This window comes from Eubalaena glacialis, chromosome 13 (genome assembly GCF_028564815.1).
Source record: "Eubalaena glacialis isolate mEubGla1 chromosome 13, mEubGla1.1.hap2.+ XY, whole genome shotgun sequence".
NCBI classification, from domain to species: Eukaryota; Metazoa; Chordata; class Mammalia; order Artiodactyla; family Balaenidae; genus Eubalaena; species Eubalaena glacialis.
In genome coordinates this window covers 87,848,597-87,876,367 of record NC_083728.1, presented here as the reverse complement: position 1 = coordinate 87,876,367, position 27,771 = coordinate 87,848,597, and the positions used below count along the sequence as shown (strand labels likewise).

Below are 27,771 nucleotides of genomic sequence, written 5' to 3'. Positions count from 1 at the left end.
CAGGACAGGCGAAGCAGGGGGTTGAGGAGTCTCGCGCGGTTGCCGCCGGCTCCCTAGCTTCTGTCAGGGGAGCCGGGCGTGCGGGGGCGGCTGAGGAGGCGGGAAGGCGGCAGTGGTTGAAGGGGCAATTGCTGACTTGCGGGGAGGAGGTCCGAGGGGTTGAGCAGCCATGGTGATGGCAGCGAAGAAGGGCCCAGGGCCGGGTGGCGGGGTCGGCGGGGGAAAGGCGGAGGCGGAGGCGGCCTCGGAGGTGTGGTGTCGCCGGGTGCGGGAGCTGGGAGGCTGCAGCCAGGCCGGGAACCGCCACTGCTTCGAGTGCGCCCAGCGCGGGGTCACCTACGTGGATATCACCGTGGGCAGCTTCGTCTGCACCACCTGCTCCGGCCTCCTGTGAGTGGACCGGCGCGGGGGGAGGACCGGGAAGGAGCGGCGGAGAGTTGGCGTTGAGGACAGCGGGGACCCGGGGCGAAGGGACAGAGCCGAGGTCGGGGGCGGCGGGGAGGCCTGGGACGCGCCGGATGTGCCGAGAGGGTCGTCTGCTGCAGAGGTGTCACGGGGAAGGCGAAGGGTCAGGGGCGACAAGAAACGATTGGAGTCGCGATGCAGGGGAAAGGAAAGACAGCGTGAGAACTGGAGAAACTCCCTAAAGGAGGCGAGGCGATCCGAAAGTGGGGAGAATTGAAGGAAACTGGGGTCGGGTGGGGGTTAGAGATTTAAGGGGCCAGAGAATGATAGACACCTTGAAAGGTAGCTTCATGTAGGTGGAGGGCAAACAGGAAAGAGGTAGAGCAAGCTAGACTCAACATGAAGGGATACCTTTCTTCCTTCTGGCTTGTGCCCATCCTGGATTGTGAGACGGAGAAACCAATTTAAAATAGGTAAGTTAACCCAGGTTGACAGCACAACGATAATGGCAGGTAGAGAGCCACGTTCCAGTGCTCAGGAACAGATCCTAATCTTGCAGGGCTTTAGAATGCTACCCAGAGGGAGAGTTCTTACAATTCTAAGAGATGAATGCTGATGGGTTGCCCTGTTAGAGAACTTAACTTTTCCAGAGGTTTGGGGATCTGGATGAGCCATCCTTAAGCGTAATAATTTACACCTTTAAGCTCCTTGTTGCCATGGCTTGCTCCTGGTAGTAACATCTGGCGACTCTTTCTAGATGTGGGGGGAGGGGGGGTTGTTGAATAATCTGCAGTGCTACCTTGGCACTGGCACTGAATTTGGTCATGCCTGAGCTAATTTAGAGCCACAGATTTCTAGCCCAGATTTGTGGTTATACAGTAAGGTTCTTTTTTCCCCCTTAGGGAATTATCTGGTTAGATGCATGACTAACATTTGATACCAAGCCTGCATGTCTATCTTTAGAAGTTTATCAGGGGCTTTATTTTGACTTTTTTAGTATTAATACATTAGTTTGGTTGGCTTCATTTTTAACTAGGAGCGCTTTCCTTGTTTCTTCTTACATCTTTAGGAGCTGAGGAGGGAGTGGTACTGTTCTTGCGTGACAGATGGGAGAACAGAAGCAAAGAGAGCTTTAGTAACTTATCCAATGCCAGATAGGGGTTGCTGTTTTCAGCATTTGTTGTTCCATATTAGGTATGATCATGGCAGACCAGAAATGAGGGTCCAGGTCTCCTCATGCAGTTTAGGATCATTTCTCTATTCCGTTCTTACTTCCTTAGCCAAACTTCTATGTTTTAATCAACCTTACTTGTGTGTTGTGAGGATAGACTTGACTTTGGTCTAAGTAAAAGCCTTGTGGCTCTTGGGATAGTGGTTGAGAACACGAACAGTCATGTGTCAGAAGTTGAGATAGAGGCTCAAAGGAAGTCAAAGGATAGAGACTCGAGACTGGGACAAGTACTTTGAGGAGAATAGGAGCAAAGTTTAGGAATATTTATAGTGCAGAGTACAAAGAGAGCAGATTCCTGAAGATCCTGTTGTGAAAAGGCAAATCTGATTACAGAGTCTGGAGAGAAGTCAAAGGAAGCAGGGTGATAACACTGATGGCATATCAGAGTCTAGGTCCCAGGAAGAAAATGTCAGGAAACAGTGTTAACTCATTCCCCTAGTTAGCTGCCAAGGCATGAAAGCTAAAACGCTGAATAAATGGAAAGTGCTGACATCATTATCATTATTTTATAGATCTTGGTTTAAAGTATCCCATAGACAACACTTCCCTTCTATAATGAATATCCCTCAATCAGGAGAGAAGGAGGGCCAAGGGATCTGGCTCACATTAAAAACCTGGTTTCTTTTGCTGGACAAGTTAACTCCTTAAACATCAGTGCACAATTTGCAGAACTTTACCACTTCCCCCTGTGGTCATTATTGTTGAGCTCACTGGTGAAAAGTCAAACACCTCTGATCTGGACAAACAGTGGGTGGGGCTGACGATGGCCTAAGGTTGCTTAATAGAGAAGTACCTCAAGAGGCCTGTCTCTGTGGCGCACGTACTTCCAACTAGGGGCTTAGCTTCTCAGGAACTTAAGTTCCTATAGGACCAAGTGGTGGGAGTCTACCAGCCTCCCCTTTTTTTTTTAGTTTCAAAAGATTCTCGAAAGGATATTTTTGCTTAGTATTTTGGTAAAGCATTATGAGAATCACTCGGAGTGATTCTCGAGGTGGTAGACTTTAGGGAACGCATTTTGGTGGTTGGGAAATCAGAAGCTAGGCCAACCGTTTGTTAGCAGGAAGTGAGGGTAGAGTGAAGGGTCAAGAAGCTGGACCAGTAAATGAAGCTGAACTGAAGGCATGTTGAGATTATAAAGAGACAAATGTCAGAAGAAACTCTACAAGAAAGCTGTAGTTGCCCTGGCTGTGACCGTCTGCCTGGGTTCTGGTGGTTTGGTACTTCTCCTTTGCTAATTGGAGTTGTAATAGCATGGACTAGGGCAAAGCATGTAAAGCTTTAAAAGGGGTCTTCACAAAGTATTACCAGTGTCCTTTGATGTACCTTGGGAAGGGCTGGGAGCTGGCAGGTGGGCCATAGGCAGAATGTGAGGTGGGGCGTGCTTACTCCTGGCTGCAGAGTGAGGAGGGGGCACACAGCGCAGCAGACAGTGGAGAGGCGTGGCTCCACGGTGACCCATACACCAGTCAACGTCTTAAATCCACATGGTTGATTGCCCACAGATTTGGATTTTGTGGTGCTAGCAAAAATCGTAGTAGTAGGCCAATATCTCGCATCAGTCAATCAGTCAACAAATGTTTGTTGAGTGTCTTTGAAGCCCCAGATACCGTTTTAGGCACTGGAGATGTAGTAATGAACAAAACTGACAAAGTCCCATCTTCATGTAGCTTGCATCCTAGGGGAGGCCTTTGACTCTAAATAAATCATGAAATATATAATTGCAGGTAGTGATAAGTGCTATGAAGTAAACTAAAGCTCAGCATGGGCTAGAGAGTGATGAGAGCTCGTATTCAGCTATGATGATGAAAAGAGAAGAAATATTCTTTCTTAAAATAAAGAGGATATTGAAGGGGAGGAAATTGAAGTATCATACTTCACACCATAGCCAGAGAAAGGAGACAGAGGCTTGGCTTTCTTTTGAAAGCCAGTTTTCTGTTGAGTGTGTTACAAATATGTCGACCACTTAGGGGGCTGGAGTGTTCTGGGGCAGTGAGCAGAATTGCCAGGGTTACCATCTGGCTGGATTGACTGATAATAACAAAGTTGACTGTTCCAGCCAAAGTTGAATTTCCCAAGATCTGAAGAAAAATTGAGATTTTAATAGTGTTGGGGGTTATGGCTGTGCCTTCAGCTCTGCATGTGCGAGCTCATTCTTGCTGTCTTTTTCAATGAGAATTTTTTTCTCAGCTCGAGCAGAAGCCCACAGTGTTGGTGTGAGGGCCTGAGAGAGAGGCTGCTAATTTCTGCCGTTTCTAAATTTACATACATGCTGCCACAGTGGTAGGTCCCAAATTTGACCTAGTTTTATTCATTTGGTTTTCTTCCAATACCTAATTTCCTTAACCTGGATAGAGATCCTTTTACTCTCCGCAATCTATTCATGCGCTTGTCTGTTCAGTTATACTTCTAACTCTTCGACTAGAAGACGAATCTGCCACTTGAAGCTAGGGGGGGTAAAAATTGCCACTGAAAAGGACTTCTTTCCAAAGCAGTGCCTCAGTGTTCCTTCTTGTTCTGGTTTGCTTGGATGCCTCAATGGATAAACCACTTTTCTTTAAAAAGGAAATAGATGGCGAGGCCTGAGATCTCATTGGCATCCGGGCTAGGCACTATCTTTGACACCCAGTTTTTCAGCCAAGTACGTGACGTGCTTCCCTGACCTGTCTGTTTGAGTCTATCCTTTAATCCATCATCTTTCAGGTCTCAGTAGTGGCTGTTTGTCTTTTCTACTTCTTTACAACTTTACTCTGACAGTGGGATTAAGTCAGGATTGAGGTGGACGGAGCCCTGGACTGGATGTCAAGAGATGTGCTTGACAGCTCTTTATTTGTGACAAGTTGCTACCCTCCTGGTGCCTTAGTTTCCCTGTCTGGCTCGCTAGTAGCTGTTCCTAACCAAAACACTTTTATCTCCATGGAAGGAAAGGTATAGTATGTTGTTCAATAATTCAGTACTTTTCCATCTGTCTGGGCTGGAGAGGTAGACGTATGCCTTGCCCTTATTTTAGTCCTGTCCCTCCATCCCCTCGCACCTCACCTTTCTTTTTTTAAAAAAATTATTTTATTTTTGGCTGCGTTGGGTCTTTGTTGCTGCGCGTGGGCTTTCTGTAGTTGCGGTGAGACGGGGCTACTCTTCGTTGTGGTACGCGAGCTTCTTGTTATGAAGCACGGGCTCTAGGCGCACGGGCTTCAGTAGTTGAGGCACGAGGGCTCAGTAGTTGTGGCTCGCGGGCTCTAGAGCACAGGCTCAGTAGTTGTGGTGCCTGGGCTTAGTTGCTCTGCGGCATGTGGGATCTTCCCGGACCAGGGATCAAACCTGTGTCCCCTGCATTGGCAGGCGGATTCTTAACCACTGTGCTACCAGGGAAGTCCGCACCTCTCCTTTCATATTCAGTTCTGCCAGGCAGAGATGGACAGAGTCTCTAAAATTACAGATTTAGGCATTTTATTGTATAGGGCCCTCGGACAACTTGAAAAGCTCCTAAGAAAATAATAAATTACCAAAGGGGTGAGAAGAAAGGGGGCAAAATGTGAAAGGATTGAGATTGAGCCTGAAGAGGAAGGTAGCTGGTAGTATCAGGATTCCACGTGTCTCTACATGAGGGCAGCTGTTTATTATTGTCACTGAGGAAGAACTTCAGGAAATGGGTCGAAGCAGCGGACTTTCAGTTAGGAAGGAATTCCCTAAAATTAGTGAAATGAACCCTGGAGCAGGGTAATGGGGAGCCTTCCTAAGAGGGACTCTTCTTGGTAATGTTTGGGTCCAAGATAAGAGCTAACCTGGTTTAGCTGAACCCTGCTCAGAGGCAGAGGAATGGAATCCCAGGGGCAAAGAAACACAATCTAGGGTGTATGAATTTGAACACAAATATTCAGAGGTCAGGAATGCCCGAGTCCAAATCTGGCACAAATGAAGGAACTTGGGTGCTGGGTGGAACTGTTTTTTTCCACTGTCGACCTGGCAGAACCCTTCTTATCTGAGCAGCTGAGCAGGTTTGAGGCTTCTATGAAGCAAGATAGAAGCAAAACGTGGGCCAGTTTGAGGGTGATGACCACAGAGAAACAAAAGATGTGGTATTTGCAGAAATAGTAGTATGCTTAATAGAAGCAAAGGGAGGGGAGCGAGGCAAAGAGAGGGAGGATTGGGCAGACTTTAGGATCTCTGCAAGTCGCTTCACTTGCCAAGTAATTCAGAGTGCTTCAGAGAGTGAGTCAGAGTACTTCAAGTGCCATTTAGGTGCCCTGTGAAAAAGAAACTGAAGTAGAAAAAGACATCATGACTGGGCTGAAGGCTTGAGCCCTAGTAATGTACTTGCCTTCAACTAGAAAAACTTGCCCTATTCTGGGCAAATACCTTCATCTCTATTTCCCCAGCTCCTCCTGGTTAGAAATAATAGAATAGATTTGCTGTGATAACCAAAGAGCAGTGCCTCCTTCGAGCTCTCACTTCTTGTTTTGGGGAGAACTTGAGAGTTATGTTGGGGAGACTGGCTGCAAGTTGGAGAGTTGGGTCTGTTTAATTCCAGGCCAGTGATTCCCAAAGCATGACCCTGCTTTGTACCCAGTAACACACAACACTCCTAGACCATTTGATTTCGGCTCCTGGAAGGAGAGGGGCTCTCATTTCTAAATTGCTTCTCTCGGCCAGCAGTGGCCTCTCTATGATTCAGAGACAAACGCTCTGGCTCTGACTCATAGGCCGTGTAACTAGGCCCTCTTCCTGGGCTGCAGTGTTGCCTTGTAGACTCTCCCTGCCCCCAAACCGTGGCTCTGGTTATACATGATCCAGTCTACAGACATCAAGGTCAGAGCAGTGCTTTTTGTACTGTGCTATGGAGACATCCTGTTCCACCAGATTCATTTGGCCCAAAGCACCTAAATCACTTCTTTTCTCTGCCTTTCCTTTATCCTATCTCCACCCCGCCTCAAAACCCCTCCAGTCCAAGCTCAGCCAGAGGAAGTTCTGTTGCTCTAAGCATCCCCTCTAGACTGATGAGTGGGTCAAGTTCCCCGCCCCCAACCCCTCCCAAGGAAGCACACCTCCCTGTTTACACTTTGCTAACAGTTCCTGGTTGCCCTGTCAGGAAGTGCCAATGACCTTTTTGTGATAGGCTTAGAATCTGTTTTTCTAGTGTAAACATAATACATTTTACTTTTCCCATGACCATTTCTCTTCCCTCACTGCTGCATCTTGGTGCCACATCCTCCCCCATCTGACTGTGTGCGCCTGCTGCATTGCGAAGTACCCTCTCCGGGCTCCTTGGCTCCTTCTTGGAAGCAAGTGATCGAGGACTAGGTCCTATAATTTTTGCATCCCCCACAGTGCCAGCCACAATGCCTTGTGTTCTATTTAGCAAAGTAAATATTTGTCAGCGGGAGGTGATAGGGCGGCCCGGGATCATAGGAACAGAGAGGTCTGCTCTGACTAGACCTCGGAAAGGCCTGGCATTCCCAGGGGGAAGGGCGCAGTGGTTAAGGCGAGAAAGGGCAAGGGAAAGAGTAGCAAAGTGGGATGTCTGGACTGCGGGATGTCTGGACTTCAGGAACAAAACAGAACCAAGCCACAGGTAAGAGAGGCTTTAGGAGAGAAAACTGGAATCTCTGAAATGCAATCAGAAGAGAGTCTTCAGGTCAAATCAGGTTTAAGAGCTATGGTTTGACACCGAGTTACGAAGCCTGGCTTTTTGTTTTCCCGGCTCTCATCTTTCCTCAGGGCGTCCGTCCTCTTTGATATTGCTTATCTTTTAAAGGGGTATTTTGAGACCCATCCAAGTCTAGTAGCAGAATTGCTGAAAACGCCCCCAGTTGTAGCCTCCAGTGTCCTTCCTGTCCTTGGTTAGAATCCCATAATCGGTAACTTGTCCAAAAGAGCAGCTGCCCTTCACTGTTTACCTTGTACTCTGTCTTCTGTCCGTTCTCCCTGCCCAGGCTGCCTTCACTTATGCTAACCCACGCACTGCCGTTCTGCCAGGCTCGCCCGGGCACCTGTATTCAGCGTGTGCACCTGTAAGCCTGGATGTGTGCTTTCTCCACCTTTACCTAAGATTTCCATCTGGTAAATTTTGTTCGCTTTCCTGAGGGCGTCAGCCAGGACCGTATTCTAGAGTTACTTTTATTTTCACGTCTTGCTTTGCCCATTTTTTCCAGGGGAGTGAAAACCAGAAGAGGCCTTATCAGTTGAGACTGTCTTTCTTGCGTGTGCCCGTGGTCTTTCACTCCTGGCCCCAGGGTCTAATTTATTTGTTTTGGTTCAGCCAGTTGTGTTTTCATGGGATGAGGGCCATAGGTTCAGACTAGAGTAAAACTGAAGGTAAGGAAAGGGGAACCTCTGAAAGCCCGCCTGGCTTGGCCCCAGGCTCCCTTTAGAGCACTCTGGAGGGCAGCTGAGTGGGGGCGAGGAAGCCTTCTCAGCTGTAATCTCCACAGGGCATCTGTGGGCAGAGCTGGACTCCCAGGGAGTTAACAGAACACACAGAGCTGGCACAAAAGCATCCCTACAGGGTATATGTTCCTGACTCATGCCCGTCTCATACTCATGATTGAACTTGACTTCCTCCTGCTTCTTTGAAAGATCTAGAAGTGAGAGAAAGTCTGGAATACTTCTTTTCCCAGAGCTCACTTCCTAAAAAGAGGGGCCCGCTCCATCCCTCCACCACACCGCCCTCCTGTGTAGTCAAGAGGAGGAGCTGCCAGCCTAGGGACTCTTGTCTCCAGATCTTATCTGTGTTGGTATTATCAGGGATAGTCACGGGCCTTCATCTTTGCTTTCCCTCATGCGTGAGGGATTTGTGTCTCCATGGGCTCTGGGACCCTGAGGATGTGCTATAGGTCTCAAACAATGATGAGGCAGGAAACGGGAAGTGGCCCCATGCCAGAGTTCCCAGAAGTACCCCCTCAGCCTGAACACTCAGCTGCTGTGGTCTGAGCCGAGGTAGAGGAGGCTTCTGGATGGGCAGGCTCTACCTTCCTCTCCAGAATGACTGGAGTTCCCTGTCTCTCATGAGAAGCCTCCAGAACATTCTTGCCTCCCTTCTTTCCTTGAATTAGGAAGTAGCTTTAGTCAGAGAGTTTCATGTACATGTGGTTTTATCCTTTCCCCCTCCCTCTCCTTCCATAAACAGACCTGCAGTGCTAGTGGCATTCTACTTCTCTTTTTTTCTATTTCTCTCCCGCAGGAGAGGCCTGAACCCCCCTCATCGTGTCAAGTCCATCTCCATGACAACTTTCACTGAGCCTGAAGTAGTGTTCCTGCAATCCCGCGGAAACGAGGTGAGCCACCCCAGACGGAAGGGTTCCAGGCTGCAGTTGCCCTGTCTGTCGGCGGAGCTTTGCCTCAAGAGTATAGAAAAGCCCTACAGTTCTCTTTTTTGTTCGAGTTTCCCTTATTTTTTAGTATGTAAGGTATCTTAACTTATGTCCAGGTGTACATTTACGGAATCTTAGTTATAAAATTTGGGGTTGGTCCAGGCCCCTTGTTGGAAGAATCAGGGGAAGGAGCAAACTGTCTGTCGGGGGTGGCCCCTGGGCACTCGAGGGGGGAAGTGCTCCACAGTGATGAGCGTTCAGGGTTGACTGGGCCGGGCCCTCTGAGCGAGAGCTCCTGGAGCCAGCTCTGCTGACTGGAGCCTCGGCAACCGGGTCTAAGCCGTGTCATTTACTTGAAAGTGAGTTAAACCCCTTCTCCAGCTAAATCTGCTGGTGGGAAGATGCCTGCCTTGGTGTCAGCAGTACCCCTAGCTTATGGGTGACGGACTTACTTGGAGGGTGCGAACAAGGGCCTCTAGGGGGTGTTCTGGAAGCCACAGTTCTGAAAATTGCTCCTGACCCCACCCCCATCCAAATTTAGTCCCCGTTAGTTCTCATGGCCCTCTGTTTTCTTTCACAAGATGTGTCACAGTGTGTCATTATAAATGTATTTTTATTTATCTAAGGTATGACCTCCCCGTTAGATGATCCACTCTGCAAGGACAGGCATCATGTCTGTTTTGTAGGTGCACCCAGGTCCTCACATCGTGTCCGTGCGCGATAAATGTCTATTGATGAATGAGCTGGAAATGGTATGACTCCCATTTCACGCTTTCTGCCCCATTTCCTCTGTCACCTGACTTCATTCCTTTAGGTTTGCAGGAAGATTTGGCTGGGTCTTTTCGATGCTCGGACATCTTTAATACCAGATTCCAGGGATCCTCAGAAGGTGAAGGAGTTTCTCCAGGAAAAATATGAGAAGAAGAGATGGTAAGGAGGAGGAAAGAGATTGCTCTGGAGACATGTGTCCAAGACACACTTCATCTTACCGTCCAGTTTCCAGAGCTGAACTGGGGCTTCTCTCAAAGGCTAGACGAGGTTTGAGTCTGTTCCCCTCAGATTCAGTTAGGGCCGAATTCTGACTTCAAAATAATAAAGGTACAGGAAAGAACAACTTGTTCTTGGTCACTAAACTTGCAGATTTGATGTCCCCTCTTTTGGGGAGACAGTAGACTGGTTGGAGGGGAGAGCTAGGGCCCCCACTAGGGAGTTTGGGTTCATTTTTATAGCTCAGCTGATCTCATTTATGGAGAGAGGTGGCTGGGAGCACATGTCCTCTAGCTTCATGCTTTTAACCCATGATTCATATGTCCCCTGTTTTCCTGCTGAGGAAACAGCATCTCTGTTCTCTCTTGCCTTTTCTCACCCCAGGTGTCACTTCCTATTGTTCGATTTCTGGGGCGGGGGAGGGTGTGCATGGTTGGGGGTAACTCTGGGGTGGAGAAGAGAATTCAGGGAGCAAGGAGACTGGTGTGGATAAAACAGAATTTTGGAGTCCCTTCGGTTGGGGGGGGGGGTCCTCAGGATAAAGAAGATACATCCGGAGTAGAGACCACATCCACTGGAGTGGAAGGGGATTTGATCAGAAGGCGCAGCAGCCGGCAGGATAGATCGTGAGCGCTTAGAAGCTGAGGTGGCAGAGAAGGAGGAACCTGAAGACACTCCCAGGAAATAAAAGGGGGCCCTTGAGTAGGAAGTTGGAAAATAGGATCACCTGTTGCTCAGCATGATTGCAGGTGTTATTACTTGAAACCCAGATGGTTTGATGTGTCAGAAAGAGGAGGGAGAGAAGAGGGGAAGACCGGCACAAGCCAGAGCCAACTGAACATCCCTGCAGGAAAAAAATGAGCATCTGACAGTAAAGGGGAAGCTCAAGTTAGCCAGAACTTTGCTAAGTTGCTAAATTCCCTTTAGTTCAAAAAAGAGAATCAGGGAAAGTGAGAAAGGACTTTGACTGCTGTAACCTGTGTTTTCTCAAGCACCTAAGCTGAGCAAGGTCCAAGATTTCACCCCTCTCCTCTTAGCCTAACTATTCTTTCTCCAAGGTATGTCCCCCCAGACCAAGTCAAAGGGCCCACTTATACCAAAGGCGGCGCCTCCACCCCCGTCCAGGGCTCCATTCCGGAAGGGAAGCCCCCGCGGACACTTCTGGGGGATCCTGTGCCGTCTCTCTCGGCTGCTGCCTCCACCTCCAGCCAGGTAACTCTCAGATGTGCCCTGCAACTTATTTTGGGATTTGGGAGACAGGGGTATCAGTTTCCTAAATCCAATCCCCTGAACTTAGCAGACGACGGTCCAAGAGGTGTGAGCACGTTCTCAGCCCTGCTGTTCCCATGTCTTGCATCTCTCACCTTGGATCTGTATGTTTTGGAAGAAAGACCCCAACAGGAAGTGGTATTTAGGGAAGTCAGAGTATCAACTTCAAACGTGACCATTCCTCCAAGGAAAAACAGGGGCCAGGACACTGCTTCAGGCGCCTGGGAAAGATGAGGAGGGGCTGTTGGGCGACCTCCCTGTGTATCTCAGGGTTGCCTTGACTAACGTGCTCTAAAATACGTGGTTCCGGGAGCTGCTGCACTGAGAGGACAGGAAGTAGGGATGAGAAGGGCTCAGGCACCTTCTGCCCGGGAACCCTCTTGGTTGAGGGTAGTTTCTGCCTCTCTTCTCTCTCCACTTGCCTATCTGGGGGCAGCCCGGGGAGCCATGCAAGGGCCTGGGTCATGGCTGGGATTCCGAGTGCTATATGTACTGCCTTCTCCTCCAAGTCTGTCAGTCAGTCTCAGCCCCGGACGTCCCAGCCCCGGAGCTCTCAGCCACCTCCCCCCTCCTCGGTCAAGAAAGCCAGTACTGACCTGCTGGCCGACATCGGCGGAGACCCCTTTGCTGCTCCCCAGGTGGCACCAGCTTTTGCTGCATTCCCAGCCTTTGGGGGTAAGTGAGACTTGGGAAGAGAACCTTCCTACAACATACGTCCCCATCACACAAGGAATTCACTCGGCCCTAGCTCTCTGCACGGGAATGAACGTGATGGTAATTCTGAAGTATCACGGCTGGGAGGGTGGGGGTCAGATGAGTACAGCCATGATTACAGCCGGGATTAGTTTTGGGAGTTTGACCAGAAAGCATGGCAGTTGGGGGCTCCCAGCCCTCCCTCTTAGAGCACTGGAAAGAGCCTTTTTCTTAGTTTCTCTCTCTGTTAAAATGGGGCAAGGGGATTGTCACAGGTTCCATTTCCCCTGCCCTCTTCCCGAAGATCAGCAGTAGCCAGTAGAGGGTAGAACAAAGTGATTATCTAGTTTCCCTTTTTCCTTTTTAAAGCCCTTCCCCCCAGCAAAATCTTTTTCCATGATTCCTCCCAAACTAGGCCCTGACAAAAATGTTAACGCCTCACGGAGTAAGGATAAAAAATGGGGAGTGAACTTGGAGGCCTCTGAGATGCCCTTTCCCCCTGCATGTGTCTGGCTCTCTGCCCCAGGCTCCTGCCAACTCCCTCTGAAGAGGACCCTGCAGGAAGGCAGATGTCCCATTGAGCGGCCCTTTGCCTTCCGAACTAGTCCGTGTGATATGGATTACATATACATCATATATAAACATAACCTTTATATTCTCTCCACCTGTAGGCCAGACGCCTTCCCATGGGGGCTTTGCCAACTTCGATGCCTTTGGCAGTAGCCCTGGCTCTTCTGCATTTGGAAGCATGCCTCCAGCCGGCCAAGCCCCGTTCCAGGCCCAGCCAGCACCCCCAGGTAAGCTCCGCCCCTCTGGCTTCCTTGCTTGCAACTGTGGCCCACTGTCCACACCCATACGTCACCCTGCATTCACATCCGCACCCACCCAAAGTACCGCACAAAGAGGAGAAGCTCCAGGAAAGGAGGAGAGGAGTCTGATGAGGGTCTTGTCAAGAAGAAGGGGCTCTGTTCTCTTTCTTCATGTAAGGAAATGGCTAAAACTGCACCAGTACTTGTGCAGGCTGTGCACTAGGAGGTCGCTGACTGGGAAGTAGTGGAGACCCGAGTCCTAGAAAACATGAGAAGGGACATGACCTTTCCCCGAGAGGGCCCCCAGGGCAAGGGCTGGGTCAGCGTCCTAGGTGGTCTCCAGAAGTCCTCAGGCATCCCTCTTAGAGCAGAAGCCTGCCAACTCTGCGTCGTGTTGTTCCTGTGGGATGGAAGGAGAGTCTAAAGGCCCCTAAAGCACTCGGTCCCTCCCGAAGCTCCCAGACATCAATCAGGCTTCAGAGCTTTCAGGCCGCCTCCTTCCTTTGGACATCCTGCACACAGGAGGGCAGCCAGAGCGCTGTGAGGACAGATGTCTGGGGACGGCCAGTGACTGACACTCTCTCTCTCCTCCCCACCTACCTGCCCTTTCCCTGCCCCACCCTCACTGCCAGCCAGTCGGATGCTAACTGGAAGTCACAGCTTCGGTAAGTTATTCCTCCCACTCCACAGCCAACCCAAGGCAGAAGCCTCTGTCTCAGGTCCTCTGACCCTAGAGTTTTGAGGTCTGGAAGGAACCCCTCAAATTTAGCCTTTAACAAAGGAGGCAGTTAGCAGTTTCCCTAGTCGTGCAGCCCACAGCCCAGCAGGGCCCAGCCCACAGCGCAGACTTCCTGACTCTCTGCTCTGCCCACAGCGCCCCCGCCTCCCACTGTTGCTCTTGTCTTTAATTTTTTGAATGGAACAAGAAGAGACGTTTTATATTGACGGAAGTTAAAATTCACAACAGAGTTCTCACGTCGTGAACTTAAAGTAACTGACAGAGTAGCCTTGAAATCCATAAAGCAAAAACTATTAGACAGAAAGAAAATCTGATAAACCAACAGATGGAGACTATAATTGATTCTCTCACAAGATTCATAGGTGGAGTAGATAGACAAGGAGGGAAGAGAGTTGACCATCTGAGGAACACTTTAACAAGTTTGACCTAAGAAGTATAAGTAGAACTTTGTAACAAAGATACAGAATATATATTATTTTCAAACATATAACCCTTTTATAACTTGACCATGTACTGGGAAACAAAATCTGCATAAATTCTAACAAGGAGAAATTGCATAGGTCATGTTATTCTATATGGTAAAAGATGTCCTAAAAAATGTCCCCACACAACGTTTCATGTCCTTAAAGGCATGAAGCAGATAAGGAGAAGATACTTACTTACAACATGGAAAACAGACAAAAAGCTAATAACCATAATGTGCCTTTTTAAACTCCTATTAATAAGAAAGACTAGAATAATTGACAAGGGATAGAAGCAGATAATACCCAGAAAAAACATGAAAATGTCCTCAACCTAACTAATCAGGGAAAACACAAATTAGAATAAGATAGTAATTTCGCACATTATATTCACAAAATTTTTAAAGATTAATAATGGCCAGTATTGTGTGGGGAAATAGGCCCTTTTGTATGCTGTTGGCAAACATGTATACTGGTACCCGAATATTCAATTTAGCAAGAGGGAACTATTCCCAGGAATGGGATCTGGAAAGGAAACAGCCTATTACAAGGTGCTTATAAATTGGTTGGTTCAGAGATGCATTCCTAGCGCAACTGATTAGTTTAAAGAGAGTGCTTAAAGTGCCAAGCTTTAAAGGAGAGAAGGGAGGCATCAGCCCTGGAGCCATCCCAGGCTGAACCCGGGATGGACCGTTTGTCCAGTGTCTGCTTATCTCGAGAAGCAGACAGCCCACGGCCGGACCCAGAGCCCACCAGCGCTGACGGTGCTTGGGGAGCACCCCTGTATCATCTCCATGAGGAAAGAAAGATCTCTGTTTTGCAGCTGAGGAAACTGGCTCAGCTTGGCCAAAATCAAATGTGTGATCAGTGGCAGATCCCATTCATTCCCAGCCACACCATGACCACGAGGGTGTTTCTGTGAGTGTGACGTGAGGAACCACTGGGGAGGAAGTAGGAAGATTTGGGTGAGAGGTGGATGTCTCTTCTGACAAGGCTGGTTGTATTGTTATATATCTGAGGGGGAGTATGGAGAAGGGGGGGTTTCTAAAAGTGCACTTTCCCCTGAAACTGTTAGAAGGCAAGTCTACTAACCCAGCTGTGGGGAGTGAGGCTCTGGCAGTGGATAGGAAGCAAAGGAGCACAGGCATTGGGAGCGTCGGCCTCCTTTCTGAGGACGCGCGCTCCGTGCAGGGAGCCCAGCCCGCCTGAGCCAGGGCCGGCTCTGCCCTCTAGTGCCGGCCAGGAGGCACGCAGCACTCTCTCCCCAGCCTCGGCGGAGAGCCTGGTCCTCACTGAGGGGCTCACCCTGACCCAAGGGCCCAGAGCAAGACTGAGGAGTCGGACCCCAGTAAGGACGGGGAGCTGTGTCCGCTGGGAAAGTCCACGTACCTCGAGTCCATCGGGCAAAGCAAAGGCCTGGGGTCTGAGAAGCCGAAGATCCACCACTGCCCTGGTGGCTTCCCAGCCTTCCTCACAGCCTATGGGTGGGAGAGGACTGAAGACCAGGGCTCGCAGTGGCTACAGCCTAGCACTGTCCCTCAGGAAAGCCCAGGGGTTGGGGAGGGAGAGGGGCTGAGAGCACTGTCGCCTGAGTGCTGGCTCTCAAGAAGCAGCCCATCCCTGGAACCTCGCAGGCAGGCCCTGGGCACTCGGCTTCTACTCAGTTCCCTGTTGTTGAATATTTAGGATGTTCCAGTCTTTTGCTGTTAAACAGCGCTGCAGTTAATAACCCTGCTTCGGCACATTGGAAAGTTATATCTGTAAGGAGATTCTTGGCAGTGGAATTGGTCTAGCGGGGACCCAGTTGATACAGAAATAAACAAAAATACATCACTATAAATATGTCAAGTGCTAGGAAGGAAAAGAACAAGGTGCTAGGAGAGGAAAACCAGGATCAAACACTGGGGTCAGGAAGGCCCATGGAAGACATGGTTCTGTTAAGCCTGCAGGGTGAGTAGGAGTTAGCAGGCCAAGGCCATGGGCAAGGCCGCTTGTTCAAGGCAGCGTGGAAAGGCCAGAGCTGAGGGCTGTGGGTCGGGCCCTTTCCACTCATGTTTACCATCTGAGCCAGCCATCCTGTGTTTCCTTTGAGACCTTGTCTTGCTTCTCTGACCCTGGAAGTAGTATCTTGCCACCCTAAAGTGGGCGGGGCTGGGGAGCAAGAACAAAAGTGGGCTCCGGAGAGTGAGTGACATGGTTTGCTGACGTCACAGCGGTAGCAGGTGGCAGAGCCACAACTGGAATCCAGTTCTTCTCCCTCTGCCTGTTCAGCTGTTCATTCAGCAAACCCTTCCGGAGCACCGTCAGGAGGCGGGCGCTATGTAAAGCGTGTTTCCCTTCGGTAACAAAGAGTCTTCCAGCACTCAGAAGAATCAAGCTTTTCCCCATTTGTAGCCTCATTTTACCCTCACTGTAGCCCAGAGTAGTTGGCAGGACCCCACACTACAAATGAGACTTAAACACTCAGATAAAGAGGCTTTCTTAAAATGACAGGGCCTTGGGCTTCCCTGGTGGCGCAGTGGTTGAGAGTCTGCCTGCCAATGCAGGGGACACGGGTTCGAGCCCTGGTCTGGGAAGATCCCACATGACGCGGAGCAACTGGGCCTGTGAGCCACAATTACTGAGCCTGCGCGTCTGGAGCCTGTGCTCCGCAACAAGAGAGGCCGCGATAGTGAGAGGCCCGCGCACCGCGATGAAGAGTGGTCCCCGCTTGCCGCAACTGGAGAAAGCCCTTGCACAGAAACGAAGACCCAACACAGCCATAAATAAATAAAAATTAAAAAAAAAAAAATGACAGGGCCTCAGGCCTCTTCCTGGGAGACCAGGTTGCTGATTGGACCCTAACCTAACTCGCCCTGAGGGCTGTTCTGTAAACTTCCCCTGTGAGGCTCTTCCTTGTTGACTATGAAGACCAGGGAGGGCAGGAGAGCCCTGCTGTCGGCCCTGCCCCGTGGGCAGTGCGTCCCAGCCCTGATCTGAGGTCGTGGCGTCAGGGGGCTCCCGAGAGGGGAGCAGGCGGCTCGATGGGAGTGGGAAGGGTGCTGGCGAGGCCGGAGATTTATGCTCAGCACCTCCAGTGCCATCTCCGCGTTCCCCGAGTCACCCAAGTGTCCTTGAGCCTTTCTGCCCTTCACAGCTCCTCCCCCGCCCCTCTACCTGCCCCTTCATATGATTTATTCATAAATGGAAATGCTGGTTTAGGCAAAAGACAGACGTTTCCATCTCTTAAGGAAACAATGGGAAGTGTAAGCCAAACTAGAGCAGGAGGGACGGTGACCTGGACGAGGAGGAAGAACTGCTTTTCTCTCTGCGGTGGCGGTTTTGAGCGCTAGGGAGATTGAGAAGGGCTGAGTCTCACGTTGCCTAGAATTCTCGGTGGGAGACAAACCCTCCTGAACTGGGCGATCCGATCCGGGGGAAGAACGGGCTGCCTCAGAGGACCCCGTTGGCGCCATCCCTCCCCTCCCCCTCCACTGCACCCCTGCCTCCATCTCTCCTCCTGCCCTTTCCGTCCTGTCTCATGCCAGCACCCCCCGTTTTACTTCCTGTGTCTGCCCAGGGAGCAGCCAGGGGACTCCATTTGCTGCCTCTCCTCTGGCACCTGCCAGTCAGCCCAACAGCCTTGCAGATATGGGCAGCCTCCTGGGACCCGGGGCATCAGCTGGAGGCATCCCTAGCAGGTAGGTCCAGATGTTGGGGAGCTTGCCATCGGGCGGGAGAGCCGGCCAAGAAAGCCTGGCCTTGCTTATACCAGCCCACTTGGCTCCTCCCGTCCGGCAGGACAGAGTTTGCCATCTCCTAGGCCCTTGCCCAGCTTACCTCCTTGTTGCTAGATGATGTGCATGCCGACTTTTCTCCCCATATCACAGCATCTTCGGGATGGCCAGCCAGGTCCCCACGCTCCAGTCGGCCACCACTGGCGGAGGCGGCAGCACAGGGCTCTCCTTTGGAGGTGAGTCTTGCGTGTAGAGACCCAGGGAGGGGATCTAAGGCCAAGAGGAAACTGGGGACTCTGGAGGGAGGGGAGTGGGGAGAGACGCACACCAGGATTTAGAGGAATGCTCAGTTATCACGATATTAACCAAATGAGAAAATAATAACCAGCTCTTCATCTCCCCTCTACCCCATTCCACCCTGAGCAGCCTTCAACCCTTTCACCACACCTGCTGCTCATGCCCGGCTGCCTTCCACCAACCCTTTCCAGCCCAATGGCTTGGCCACAGGTAAGCCTCCCAGACTGTCCCCTGGCCCTGACTCTCTCTCGAGTCACCAGCCCAGGCCAGACCGGTTTAATTTCCAGTCCACCTAGTGGACAAAAACTAGAGGCCCCCAAGTCACCGAATCAGAATTTCGGAGTTAGAAAAAACAGGCTGCCACTTCCCTGAGCCAGTTCCGAAGGGTTAATGCTGACTGGTAGTGGTGGTGATTCTTTTTTCTCCAACCCTCAGTTTCCCTCTGGGAGCCCAGCTTCCTTCCCTTCTGTGTCCCACCTGAAACCATGGCCCTGTTCCCTGCCCTCCTCAGCTGGAGTCCTGTGGTCTCCTGCCCCTCCCCAGCCGCTGCCTCTGCTTTTCTCTCTCCAAACTCACACTCACGCCCCCCTTCGTTTTTTTTTTGTTTTGTTTGTTTTGTTTTTGGTTTTTTGGTTGGTCTCTAAAACCTTCAGGCCAGGAAGAGAGAATACTATTCGCTACTAAGCTGACCCACGTGGCAGGCCCAACGCTTAAGGCTTTATATCTGTTATTTAATTTTCACAGCAGTCCGAGGAGATAGGCATGGTCCCCGTTTTAGAGATGAGAGAACTGAGGCAGAGAGGGCTGGTAATTTGCTTTGATTTATGCACTTTAAGAGGTGGCAGAAAACTGACCCCATGATCATAACTACCCTGCTGTCCAAGCCACAGGCCACAGGCCGGAGAGGGCAGGGTTGGCAGGATGCTTGGACGCTGAAGGGTTTCGTGCTCATTTCGGGTACTTCCACTGGGTACCTCTGGGTAGCGAAAAACTATATCCCATTTCTGTGTCTTGGAGGGACTTAGGAAGAACTGTTCTCCAGCCTACCTTCCAGAACCTCACCTACCTCATGTCCCTCCCTCCCTCCACAGGGCCAGGCTTTGGGATGAGCGGTGCTGGGCCTGGCTTCCCCCAGACAGTGCCACCCACCGGGGCTTTTTCCAGCCCCTTCCCCCCACCGCTCTTCCCCCCACCGACCTCAGTGACTCAGCAGCAGAATGGTAAGGGATTCAGACCGCGCCCTCCTTTCTTACCCCATTCCCACCCCCAGGGACTCTGCTCTGTGTGTGTGTGTGTGTGTGTGTGTGTGTGTGTGTGAATATTAGAAATATGTATTAGGGAGCCAGACATCTGAGCTAGTTCCCTTTTGGACCAGCAGCGGGAGACCAGGGAAGCAACAGACCTGCCTGTGTCCTCTGACTGTTCCACTGGTTTCTTCCCGACTTTGGGGAGGCCCCCGCTGGCTGCCCACCTTAGGATGTAACTGGGCCTGCCCTGCAGGGAGGCAGGCGAGCTGGGCAGCACCAGCCCCGAGGGGCAGGGCTCCCGTCAGCTGAGTTTTTGCTCTTCCTGCCAGGCTCTTCCTTTGGAGACCAGGGATCCGCCAAGCTGGGGCAGAGGCCACTGAGCCAGCCAGCTGGGATCTCCACCAACCCCTTCATGGTGAGTGGCCGGTGCAGGGCCCGGGCCTGGTGTGGGTGTGGCCTTTCACTCTGGGGGTTGGGACAGAATCCTTCCAGGAGAAGAGGGCAATGTGGGGCAGAACCACGCCCCTTCCTCGTGAAACTGCCTTGGCCCAGCCAGGGATGAGTGGGCTAGTTAAGGGGCCTCTGTGCTCCCCGCCCCTCCGCTTGCCTCCTAGCTCCCTCATTTTCCCTCTTCCCTCAGCACAGTAATTTTGAGGGAGAAAGGAATCCTGAGCTGCATTTCTTCTGTGGCCTCCAGCTTTTCCTCCCTAATCTAACAATTTGTGGTGATTGTTTCTTTCCAGACTGGATCCTCATCAAGCCCGTTTGCCTGCAACCCTCCGAACACCAACCCATTCTTGTAGCACTGTGTCCGGGGGGCTGCTCTCTGGGGCCCCTCTACTCCCCGGAGCTCCGATGACCACTTGCCTGTGGCAGTTTTGCGGGTCTGAGACCAGATGGGTCTTGTTTCGCAGGGTAGGGGTCTGGGGATGGTGGAGGTGCTAATGCTTTGCTTGGGGCTTGCAGATAAAAGGGCAGCTTCCCGGGTCAGCCACCCCGAGGCTTCCTCCTTCCTCCTCCAGCCCCGACCCAGGCAGGGGGCCCGGGAGGCGAGCTGGCAGAGCCTGGCCTAGAGGAGCCTTGGTGTTTTATTTTTCAAATTACTAATTATGATGACAAGAGTCCTCCTCTCCTGCCCCCAGCGCTCCCTTCGCTCCGAACCCTGTGGGCGGAGGAAGCTGGGGCACAGGCTGAGCTGTGCTCCTTGTGGGAACAACTCCCCAGTGCCCCGCTGTCCAACACTGATCTCCTCAGGGGCAGAAGCGCAGTGGGGAAAGCAGGGCAGAGGTGGGGATGAGGCGTGCATGGTGTTGCCGTGGGATGGTGATCAGACAGGATGCGGAGGCCCTGGGGGGCCAGAGTGCCCTTGGTGCCCTGGCTTGGGACGGCACCCCTTTCTCCATGTTTTTGCTTCCCCAGCTCCCTCAGGATGAATAGTTTTACCTACATACTTATACATGCCCAACTTCCGTCAAGCACTTTAGTTAGCTGTGGTGTCATGTTTGGATACCAGTGTTTTATATTTATACATAGAGAATTTTCTAATATAGCCTATTATATATATATCTATATATATGCATACACACACGTATCCAGATGCAGCCATTCTTCCTCTCCCAGACAGCTCTTTCACACGGGGAATGGGATGAATCCCTATCTGTGCCTCACAAAGCTGGCGCTCCAGGGGATGGTGGGGAAGGAGGCACACATCTCGACCACCCCGAGCCTGGGCTTTTCCAGAGAAAGGCTTTGTGCAATTGGCTTTTTTTTTCCTTTCTTTTTTCCACGTGCCTCCCCCGCTCTTCCCCCCGGCCCCAGATCTCTGCACCAAAGCTGTTGCAGGCAATGTTGGAAAAGAACTGCATTTGAAAGAAAAAAAAATGGCTCTCGTGGTCTTGCTTTGGGCCAACTTGAGGGGCCTCATGTCAGTCAACGTGACTGCTTGGGTCGGTGCCCATGCTGCTGTTCGCCAAGGACAGAGCCAGTCCCTGTCTGAACTGGAGTCCAGTCTTAGCAGTGGAGGGAGCGGGGGAGGGGGTGCAGAGGAGGAGCCGGCGTGGGGGTCGGGCAGGGCCTAGTCAGTCCAGCTCTCCCAGGTCAGCTGCCTCCTCAGCCCCTCGCCAGACCCTTGCCGCCTGGGGATGTTGTGTCAACAGTGTCTAGGCTGTGTGTGTGGTAACAAGACAGCCGGCTTGGGTTAGACACCTCACCTGGGGGAGGAGAGGCCCCGGACTCAGCCCTGATGTGAGCGCTCTCCCTTTCCTACCGCTGCCTGGGAACTCTGGCCCTTCAGTCATCCCTTCTTGGGATTTCTCTGAGTCTTTCCACCCAATGACCTTTAACAACCTGACAGCAAGGAGAGGCGGGGACAGTCTTATCACTGATTTACTTTGAGGATTTTTCTGTAAATACCTTCAGCTGCTGCTCTTTGCCCAGCCAGGCGTGGCCTCCCCACCTTCCCAGGGCTCAGTCCCCATCCTGTATTGTGTCTGTGTTCCCGTTCTCCAGCCTCTACCCTCCTTCCATCTCCTGGTGGCGCTCCCAGGGTGGACCACCATCTTTTTCTTCCCTGGGTATTCTCCTCTGTCACCCCTGATTATCTCTCTGTCTCTTCCCCATTCTCTGCTCAGAGCCAGGGATGGGAGGGAAGCTGGAATCTTGTGGTGGAGAAGGAGGGGGAGGAGGAGCCTTCTTTTTCCCCAGCTCCCCCGGCGCCTCCTTTCCTAACCAAAAACACTGAGGTTTGGAGGTGAGATTTAAAGGACCAGGAGCTGCAGTGCTTCTTACTGTTTGAGTCACACTGCCGCTGTTTCCCAGGGATCTCCTTAACTGCGCAGTGCCTGGGCGCAGGACCTCCCTGCAGTCCCCGCTCCACGCTTCCCAGTCACTCTGTCTGACATGGACCCCCGCCAGCTCACTGGCCAGGGCAGGATGACCAGTCAGAGAAGTTACGACGGGTCAGCGTCCAACTCCAGGGCAGAAAAATCAAGAGTTCGCAGGGCGTAGGCCGAGACCGGGACTGCAGCTGCCTGTCTCGGTGTGGAACGGCCTAGTGCTGCTTCCACCCGGCGCCCTCTCTCCAGGCAGGCAGCAAAGATGGAAGAATCCCTGGCCTCAGGAAATGTCTAAATGACTGGGCTGTGTTCCCCCGCCCCATCGCCCAGGGCCTCCCTGCAGGCCCTACCTGGTGGTTACAAATCTGGACCCACACCATGGGGCTGGAAGGACTCACCCAGACTGCCACCAGGCTTCTGACCAAGTGCTCATGTCCCCCTGGCCAATGCTGTGACAGTGCTCTGCAGGCAACAGTCCTCTGGCTTGACCCCAGCCTTCAGCAGGTCACCGGCGGCTGCCTCTGCGGGTGAGGAAGCAGGAGCCAGTGCCCAGGACCTCTGTCAAGCTCTCCGATGGAGGAAGGGGGTGGCGCTGTCCCTGCATCCCCCTCCAGAGGAGTGAGAACCTGGACGGAGGAGAGAGGGGCACACGGGAAGAGCCTGGCCCTAGTGCCCCAGCCTCCTCCCTGGGGGCTCCCCTTTGGTAACAAGAATCTTCCATAGGCACTTAGAATGTGGAGAGCCCATCCCACTGCTGCCCTGCAACTGGCAGCGGGATGCACAGGTGGACCCCCTCAGGTTGGGGGAGGTGTTCTCACCCAACAGAGCTGAAGTTCTGTTACTTCCTGTCCTGGGGGAGCAACACGAGTTACCAGGGCAACAGGCTCAAATCAATCTTGTCTGGGTAGAGCCAAGGCCAGTGTTGTTGCCAGGGCAACTGATTAAGTCAGTCGTTTGGCTCCAGGCTTTTCCTGGTACCCTGCAGGCTAAATCACCTGGCATTGATTACCAACCCACTCGACCACGTTTGCTTGCCCAGGGCCCAGGTGCTCCGATCCCTGCTGCTTCCGGCTTTATCTTTACCCAGCACTTAGCGGTTCAATGACACAAGGCGGTCTGGAGCTGGTCTCTGTGACAGCGTCTGTGATTTCACAAGGACTGGGGTGCTCCAAGGTGGACTGGTTGGTGGGGAGCGGGAAGGAGCAGATATGAAGAGACCCTCCTGTGGGTAGCTTCAAATCAAACCTGGGGAGTAAGGCTCCAGGCAGGAGCACAGCAGGTACGTGGCCCCCATGGGTGCCCTGCTCCTCAAGGCAGCACCAAAACTAGGAAGGGGAAAGGCCTGCAGATGTGTTTTGTGTCCCTGCCACTTCTCCATGGCGCATATGTCGAGGCCACACTGGAGGCTATGACCTTGAATATACTTCTGGTGTCCACTTCAGGATCTCTCACATACCTGCCTCTCCCTGGCCAACACCCATCAACGGTGGAGGCTGCTGCTGGCCTGTGTGCACCACCTGAGCTGCCGCCACCTCTCTGGCACCTTGGAGAGGCTTTGGCTGACCTGGGTGGGGCGGGGGGTGAGGGCACCTGGAGCAGAACCTGGGCACTGCTGCCTGCTGGCCAGATGCCCATCCTCACGATGCCAGGTGGTGCCCTGCATCACACTTTCTGCATGACCCTTAAAGGGCGTTCAAGAATCTAAGCCTTCCTGCACACCGCACTGTTGGCTTCTCCAGTATTCCAGCTCATAGACCAACCCCTTCCTCCCACACCTGGGAAGTGGAGGAGCCAGGGTGGGAAGCCCAGCCCTCCCTACTCAGGCTTTCCTGGCCCTTGGACTAGCCGGAGAAAAAGAACCAGGTGGCCTTGCTTTAGTACTCCTGGTACAGCTCCTAACTCACCTGAAGGCACTCCTCCCCAAATACCGTCTTTAATAGGGGCCACAGCTGCCCTCTCCCAAACCCTCAGCTCCCCCACTGTAGGTATCCTACTTGCCGTGACAGTGAAATCATAAGGTCCTCTAAGGCCCCCCACCCATGTGTCAACTACCGGTTTGTCTCGCAGAGTGTGCACTGACTGGCGCCATCGCCCCCAACGTGAGTCGGTGGTCCTTGGAAGGATCAGAAGTGGGGTGTAAAAATGTCTGAATCCCAACCCCATTTCAAGCCTCCAGGGATGCAAAGGGTACCTCCACCAGTGCAGAGAGTCTGCACTTCTGTGATCAGAGCCTTCAGCTGGGCAGCGTTATTTTTGAACAGAGGTGGTGAGGAGGGGCTGAGGGCAATGGTGCAGCAAGAGGGCAGTGCCCCTGAGAGATGGTCTCTTTCTCCACTGGCTCTCCTTCAGTGCCACTTGACTGGAACCCTGGTGGGTATGGTCTGTGCACAGGGACCGATCCAGAAGTTAACTTACCCCAAGACACCTCCTATGGCCCCAACCCCGCAGAGAAACTGAACCTCCAGCTCCTCCAAGATCAGCATAGCCCAGTGCTCCGTAGCCCTGGCTCCTGGGATTACTTGGGAAGGCAGAGAACAGAGCCATTCCTGGGTGGGAAGAGGGGACACCATTCCGAGTGGGGAGCGGCGGAAGCCGGAAGGGAGTGCCGCTGTAAGGGTGGCCCGGCTCAGCGGCCCGCTCACCTCCAAGGCTGCAGACGCCGCCAGCGCGGTCACAACAGACGTGGCTCCACGCACACTCGCCTCACCTCGCCGCTTTCTCGGCCGGCCGGCCGGCAGCTCAGACCAGTAGAGACGCCGCCCCACCCCCGCCCCTGCAAAAGCCCAGTCCCAGGACACGGGGTGGGGTGAGGCGGAGGCCGCCTCTCCTGGATTTCCCCACTCACACTCCACTCGCACCGCCCGGCGTCCGGCTCCGGGGCGCGCGAGGGTTAACCTTGCGGGGGTGGGGACTTCGGCGCGATCCGCGCTGGGAGGGAGGGGAGAGGACAGGAGACGAGGCGACAGGAGGCGCAGGGGTCAAGCCTCAGAGTCTGTCGGAGCCTCGGGTGTCTCAGGCCACCGCGCAGCCACTGGGGCACACGCTAAGGACCCCCTGCCCCAAACTTCAAGTCGGGAGCGGGGGGAGAGACGCTGGGCATCAAGACGGGTGGTCGCCTGTCAGGATGCCGCCCCCCTCCCCGGGGACCGCTACGTCTACCCCACCTCTGCCGTCCCAGCCCCTGCTCCGGACACTTTACTGCTTTGGGTCCGGGATGAAGCCCGGAGGCCCCACGACGACCCCGGAGTTCGAGTCGGCCGACGTGGCCCTGGGTCCGCCGCGGGCCTGCCCGGCTGACGTGCGGCTCTGCGGCCACCTGCGGAAGCAGAAGTCCCAGCGCCGCCGCTTCTTTGTGCTCCGCGCCTATCCGCAGCGCCTCGAGTGTTACGAGAGCGAGAAGAAGTTCCGCGCCGGCCGAGCGCCGCCCAAGTTCAGCGTGAGCCTGGAGGGCGCGTGCACCATCAGTAAGCGCGTGGACGCGCGTCAGCGACACCTGATCGTCCTCTACACGCGCGACCGCAGCCTGGGCGTGGCGGCGGCCAGCGAGGCGGAGCAGCAGGCGTGGTACAGCGCCCTGCTCCAGGCGCGCGCCGCCGCCGCCGCCGGTGAGGCCCGAGCCCCGGGCTGCCTGAGACTGAGCTGGCGAGGGTGGGGGGAGGGGCGGGGGGGCGGCGGGCGGGGCGGGGGGCCGGGGGCGCGAGGGGAGGTGGATGATCGTGGATTCAGTTTATCCGTAGTCTGTCCCTTCTCCAGGTCTCCGAAATCAAGTCCAAACGTGAAGGGTTTACACGTTTTCAGTCCCCGGGCCACAGTGACTCCAGCATGCCGGCCAGGGAGCCCCTGTGACCACACCATTGTCTCTCCAGGTCCCGACTCCCACGAGGACCCCGGGGCCTGGATCCTCGCTCCGTTTCAGGACGTCTGGCCCGTGACGCTGCGGCCCAAGGGGCTGGGGCGGGCACGAGGCCTGGGCAGCGGCGGCTACTGCCTGTGCCTGGGTTCCGGGGTACTGAGCCTGCTGCGGAAGCCCGGGGGCAGAAGCTCCGGGGCCTCCCGGCCATCTCCGCCGCCGGCCCTGCGCTTGTCCCTGCTCAGCGTGCGCCGCTGTGGCCATGCCGACGCTTTCTTCTTCCTGGAGCTTGGCCGCTCAGCACCCACGGGTCCCGGGGAGCTGTGGCTACAGGCGCCCGATGCCGTCGTGGCCCAAAGCATTCACGAGACTGTCCTGGCCGCCATGAAGCGAATCGGGGACAGTGGTGCCGGTGGCAGGGCTGAGCCACTGCCAAGAAAGCCCCCGACGAGCGCCTCCACACCCTCTGTCCCCCAATCTTATGAGACCCCAGCCTCTGCGGCCCAATCAAGCGGCCTGTACCGTCGGGGGCGCCTGAGTGAGAGAAGCGAGCAAGCAACCCTCAAGACCCTGGCCAGGCTGGGGGCGGCAGCCTCACACCCCGAGGGGTTGGAGCGGGGCGGGGTCTACATAACCAAGGGAGCCGGGAGTGACTACGAGCCCATGGGGGGCGGCCAAGCCAGCGGCTACGTGGTGATGGCGCCCCCGGGCCTTCCTGCCTCTGCCAAAGCCGCTTCCCGCCAGCCGCTCCAGGATGGAGGGGTCACTGAATATGTGTCCATGAGCCTCTGTGCACCACGGTCCTTTTCCTCGAGCTTCTTGCCTCTTTCCTACAGGCCTGGGGCCGGGGAGCCTGGACCCGGGCTCCAAGGCCCTCGTCTCGGCATGGGAGACGACTGGGGACCGGCAGGGGCTCGGCGCTGCTTGCAGCCACCGTCAGAGTTAGCCGGCGAGTACGTGTGCATTGAGTACACGGCCGCCGACTACATAGGAATGGGCACTGACATCCCAGAGCCCCCCGACGGCGGCCTCAACTACATCGACCTGGACCTGGTCCCTCCCCTGGAGGTGCGAGGCGACGCCCCCGGGGCCAGGCACCGCCCACACAGCTACGCACACATCGAGTTCCAGAACCTCGGGCAGGCCCCGGTGAGGAGACCCCCGTGGCCCCTGGGTATAGCTGATGGATGGACAGACAGATGGGGGTGGAGAAAGAAAAAAAAGGGCAAAGTTAAGAATGCCTTCCCGCCCACCCCCCTGAACCCCACAAGCCCCTTCCGCCCGATGGAGAGGCTCTACAGCCCAGATGTCCCCTAGGACGTGTGACCAGCAGAAGCGCTGAGCTGCCCCTTAGGACGGGCTGCCCACTCCGCCCCTTCCAACTGTGGCACCTGGGAAGTCTTCGGGAGGAGGTTCCCCAAGAAGTTGGATTCTTTTAAGGGAGAAAATTCTAGAACTCTTCCCCCCTTAAAACAAAACAAAACCCCTACAAATTTCTGGACCTTCTCAGCCAAAGCCCTGAACCTCTGTTTCCCCACAGAGTTCCTGCAGCATCGCTCCAGAGTCTCAAGTCAGCCTTGGCCCCCTACCCTGCCTCCAATGACGACGACGATGAAGACAGAGATCTGCCCCTCCCCCCCCCCACACACACCTGCTGTGCTTGCCTGGTGTCGGCTGAACTCCTGGGACCCCAGAGCAAGAAGGATGAGAGCAACAGGTATCTTACACTAGTGCCCTCCCAAAGTGATGACACCCCCTACCCCCTACTTTGCCTCTCCCAACACCAGCTATGTGCTCACACAATTCTCCTTCTCCCCGGCCTGGCAGAACTGATGGAGTCCTTGCTTCTAATACACTTAATCTAGTCTAGGAGACTATACTGTGCACCCCACCCCCATTAAAGTTTCCCTGCTGGGTCAGCCTGGAAAA

At 53.7% G+C, this 27,771-nt stretch overlaps 2 protein-coding genes and 1 long non-coding RNA gene across 11 annotated transcripts; 2 read left to right on the top strand and 1 right to left on the bottom strand.

Moving 5' to 3' along the window:
- The first annotated feature begins 45 nt into the window (after nt 1-45).
- On the top strand, nt 46-21,039 carry AGFG2 (ArfGAP with FG repeats 2). 3 transcript variants are annotated; one of them, XM_061210069.1, is made up of 13 exons: nt 46-390; nt 8,811-8,904; nt 9,755-9,870; nt 10,986-11,139; nt 11,706-11,871; nt 12,561-12,686; nt 13,331-13,363; nt 17,458-17,578; nt 17,768-17,850; nt 18,041-18,121; nt 19,003-19,131; nt 19,488-19,573; nt 19,902-21,039. In XM_061210069.1, exons 1-13 carry the CDS (start codon nt 170-172, stop codon nt 19,959-19,961), a joined length of 1,470 nt encoding a protein of 489 aa, XP_061066052.1. In that variant the 5' UTR covers nt 46-169; the 3' UTR covers nt 19,962-21,039. The 3 variants fall into 3 exon arrangements, with proteins under 3 accessions (XP_061066052.1, XP_061066053.1, XP_061066054.1); XM_061210071.1 differs by lacking the exon at nt 46-390 and adding an exon at nt 765-878; XM_061210070.1 differs by lacking the exon at nt 13,331-13,363.
- LOC133104366 (uncharacterized) lies at nt 9,566-25,413 on the bottom strand. Of its 7 annotated transcripts, none has more exons than XR_009703545.1 (9): nt 24,635-25,413; nt 22,391-24,510; nt 17,718-17,910; nt 11,793-13,098; nt 11,292-11,417; nt 11,025-11,163; nt 10,655-10,771; nt 9,930-10,022; nt 9,566-9,841 (listed from the first exon to the last, which is right to left on the bottom strand). It is a non-coding gene; the product is annotated as an uncharacterized LOC133104366 (long non-coding RNA). The 7 variants fall into 7 exon arrangements; XR_009703544.1 differs by lacking the exon at nt 10,655-10,771 and having other exon boundaries at nt 22,391-22,618; nt 24,408-24,510; XR_009703541.1 differs by lacking the exon at nt 10,655-10,771.
- Nucleotides 24,939-27,761, top strand: LOC133104363 (insulin receptor substrate 1-like). Its single transcript, XM_061210068.1, has 3 exons — nt 24,939-25,597; nt 25,859-26,991; nt 27,383-27,761. The coding sequence occupies exons 1-3, from the start codon at nt 25,117-25,119 to the stop codon at nt 27,443-27,445; spliced, it is 1,677 nt and encodes a 558-aa protein (XP_061066051.1). The 5' UTR covers nt 24,939-25,116; the 3' UTR covers nt 27,446-27,761.
- The last annotated feature ends 10 nt before the right edge of the window (nt 27,762-27,771 follow it).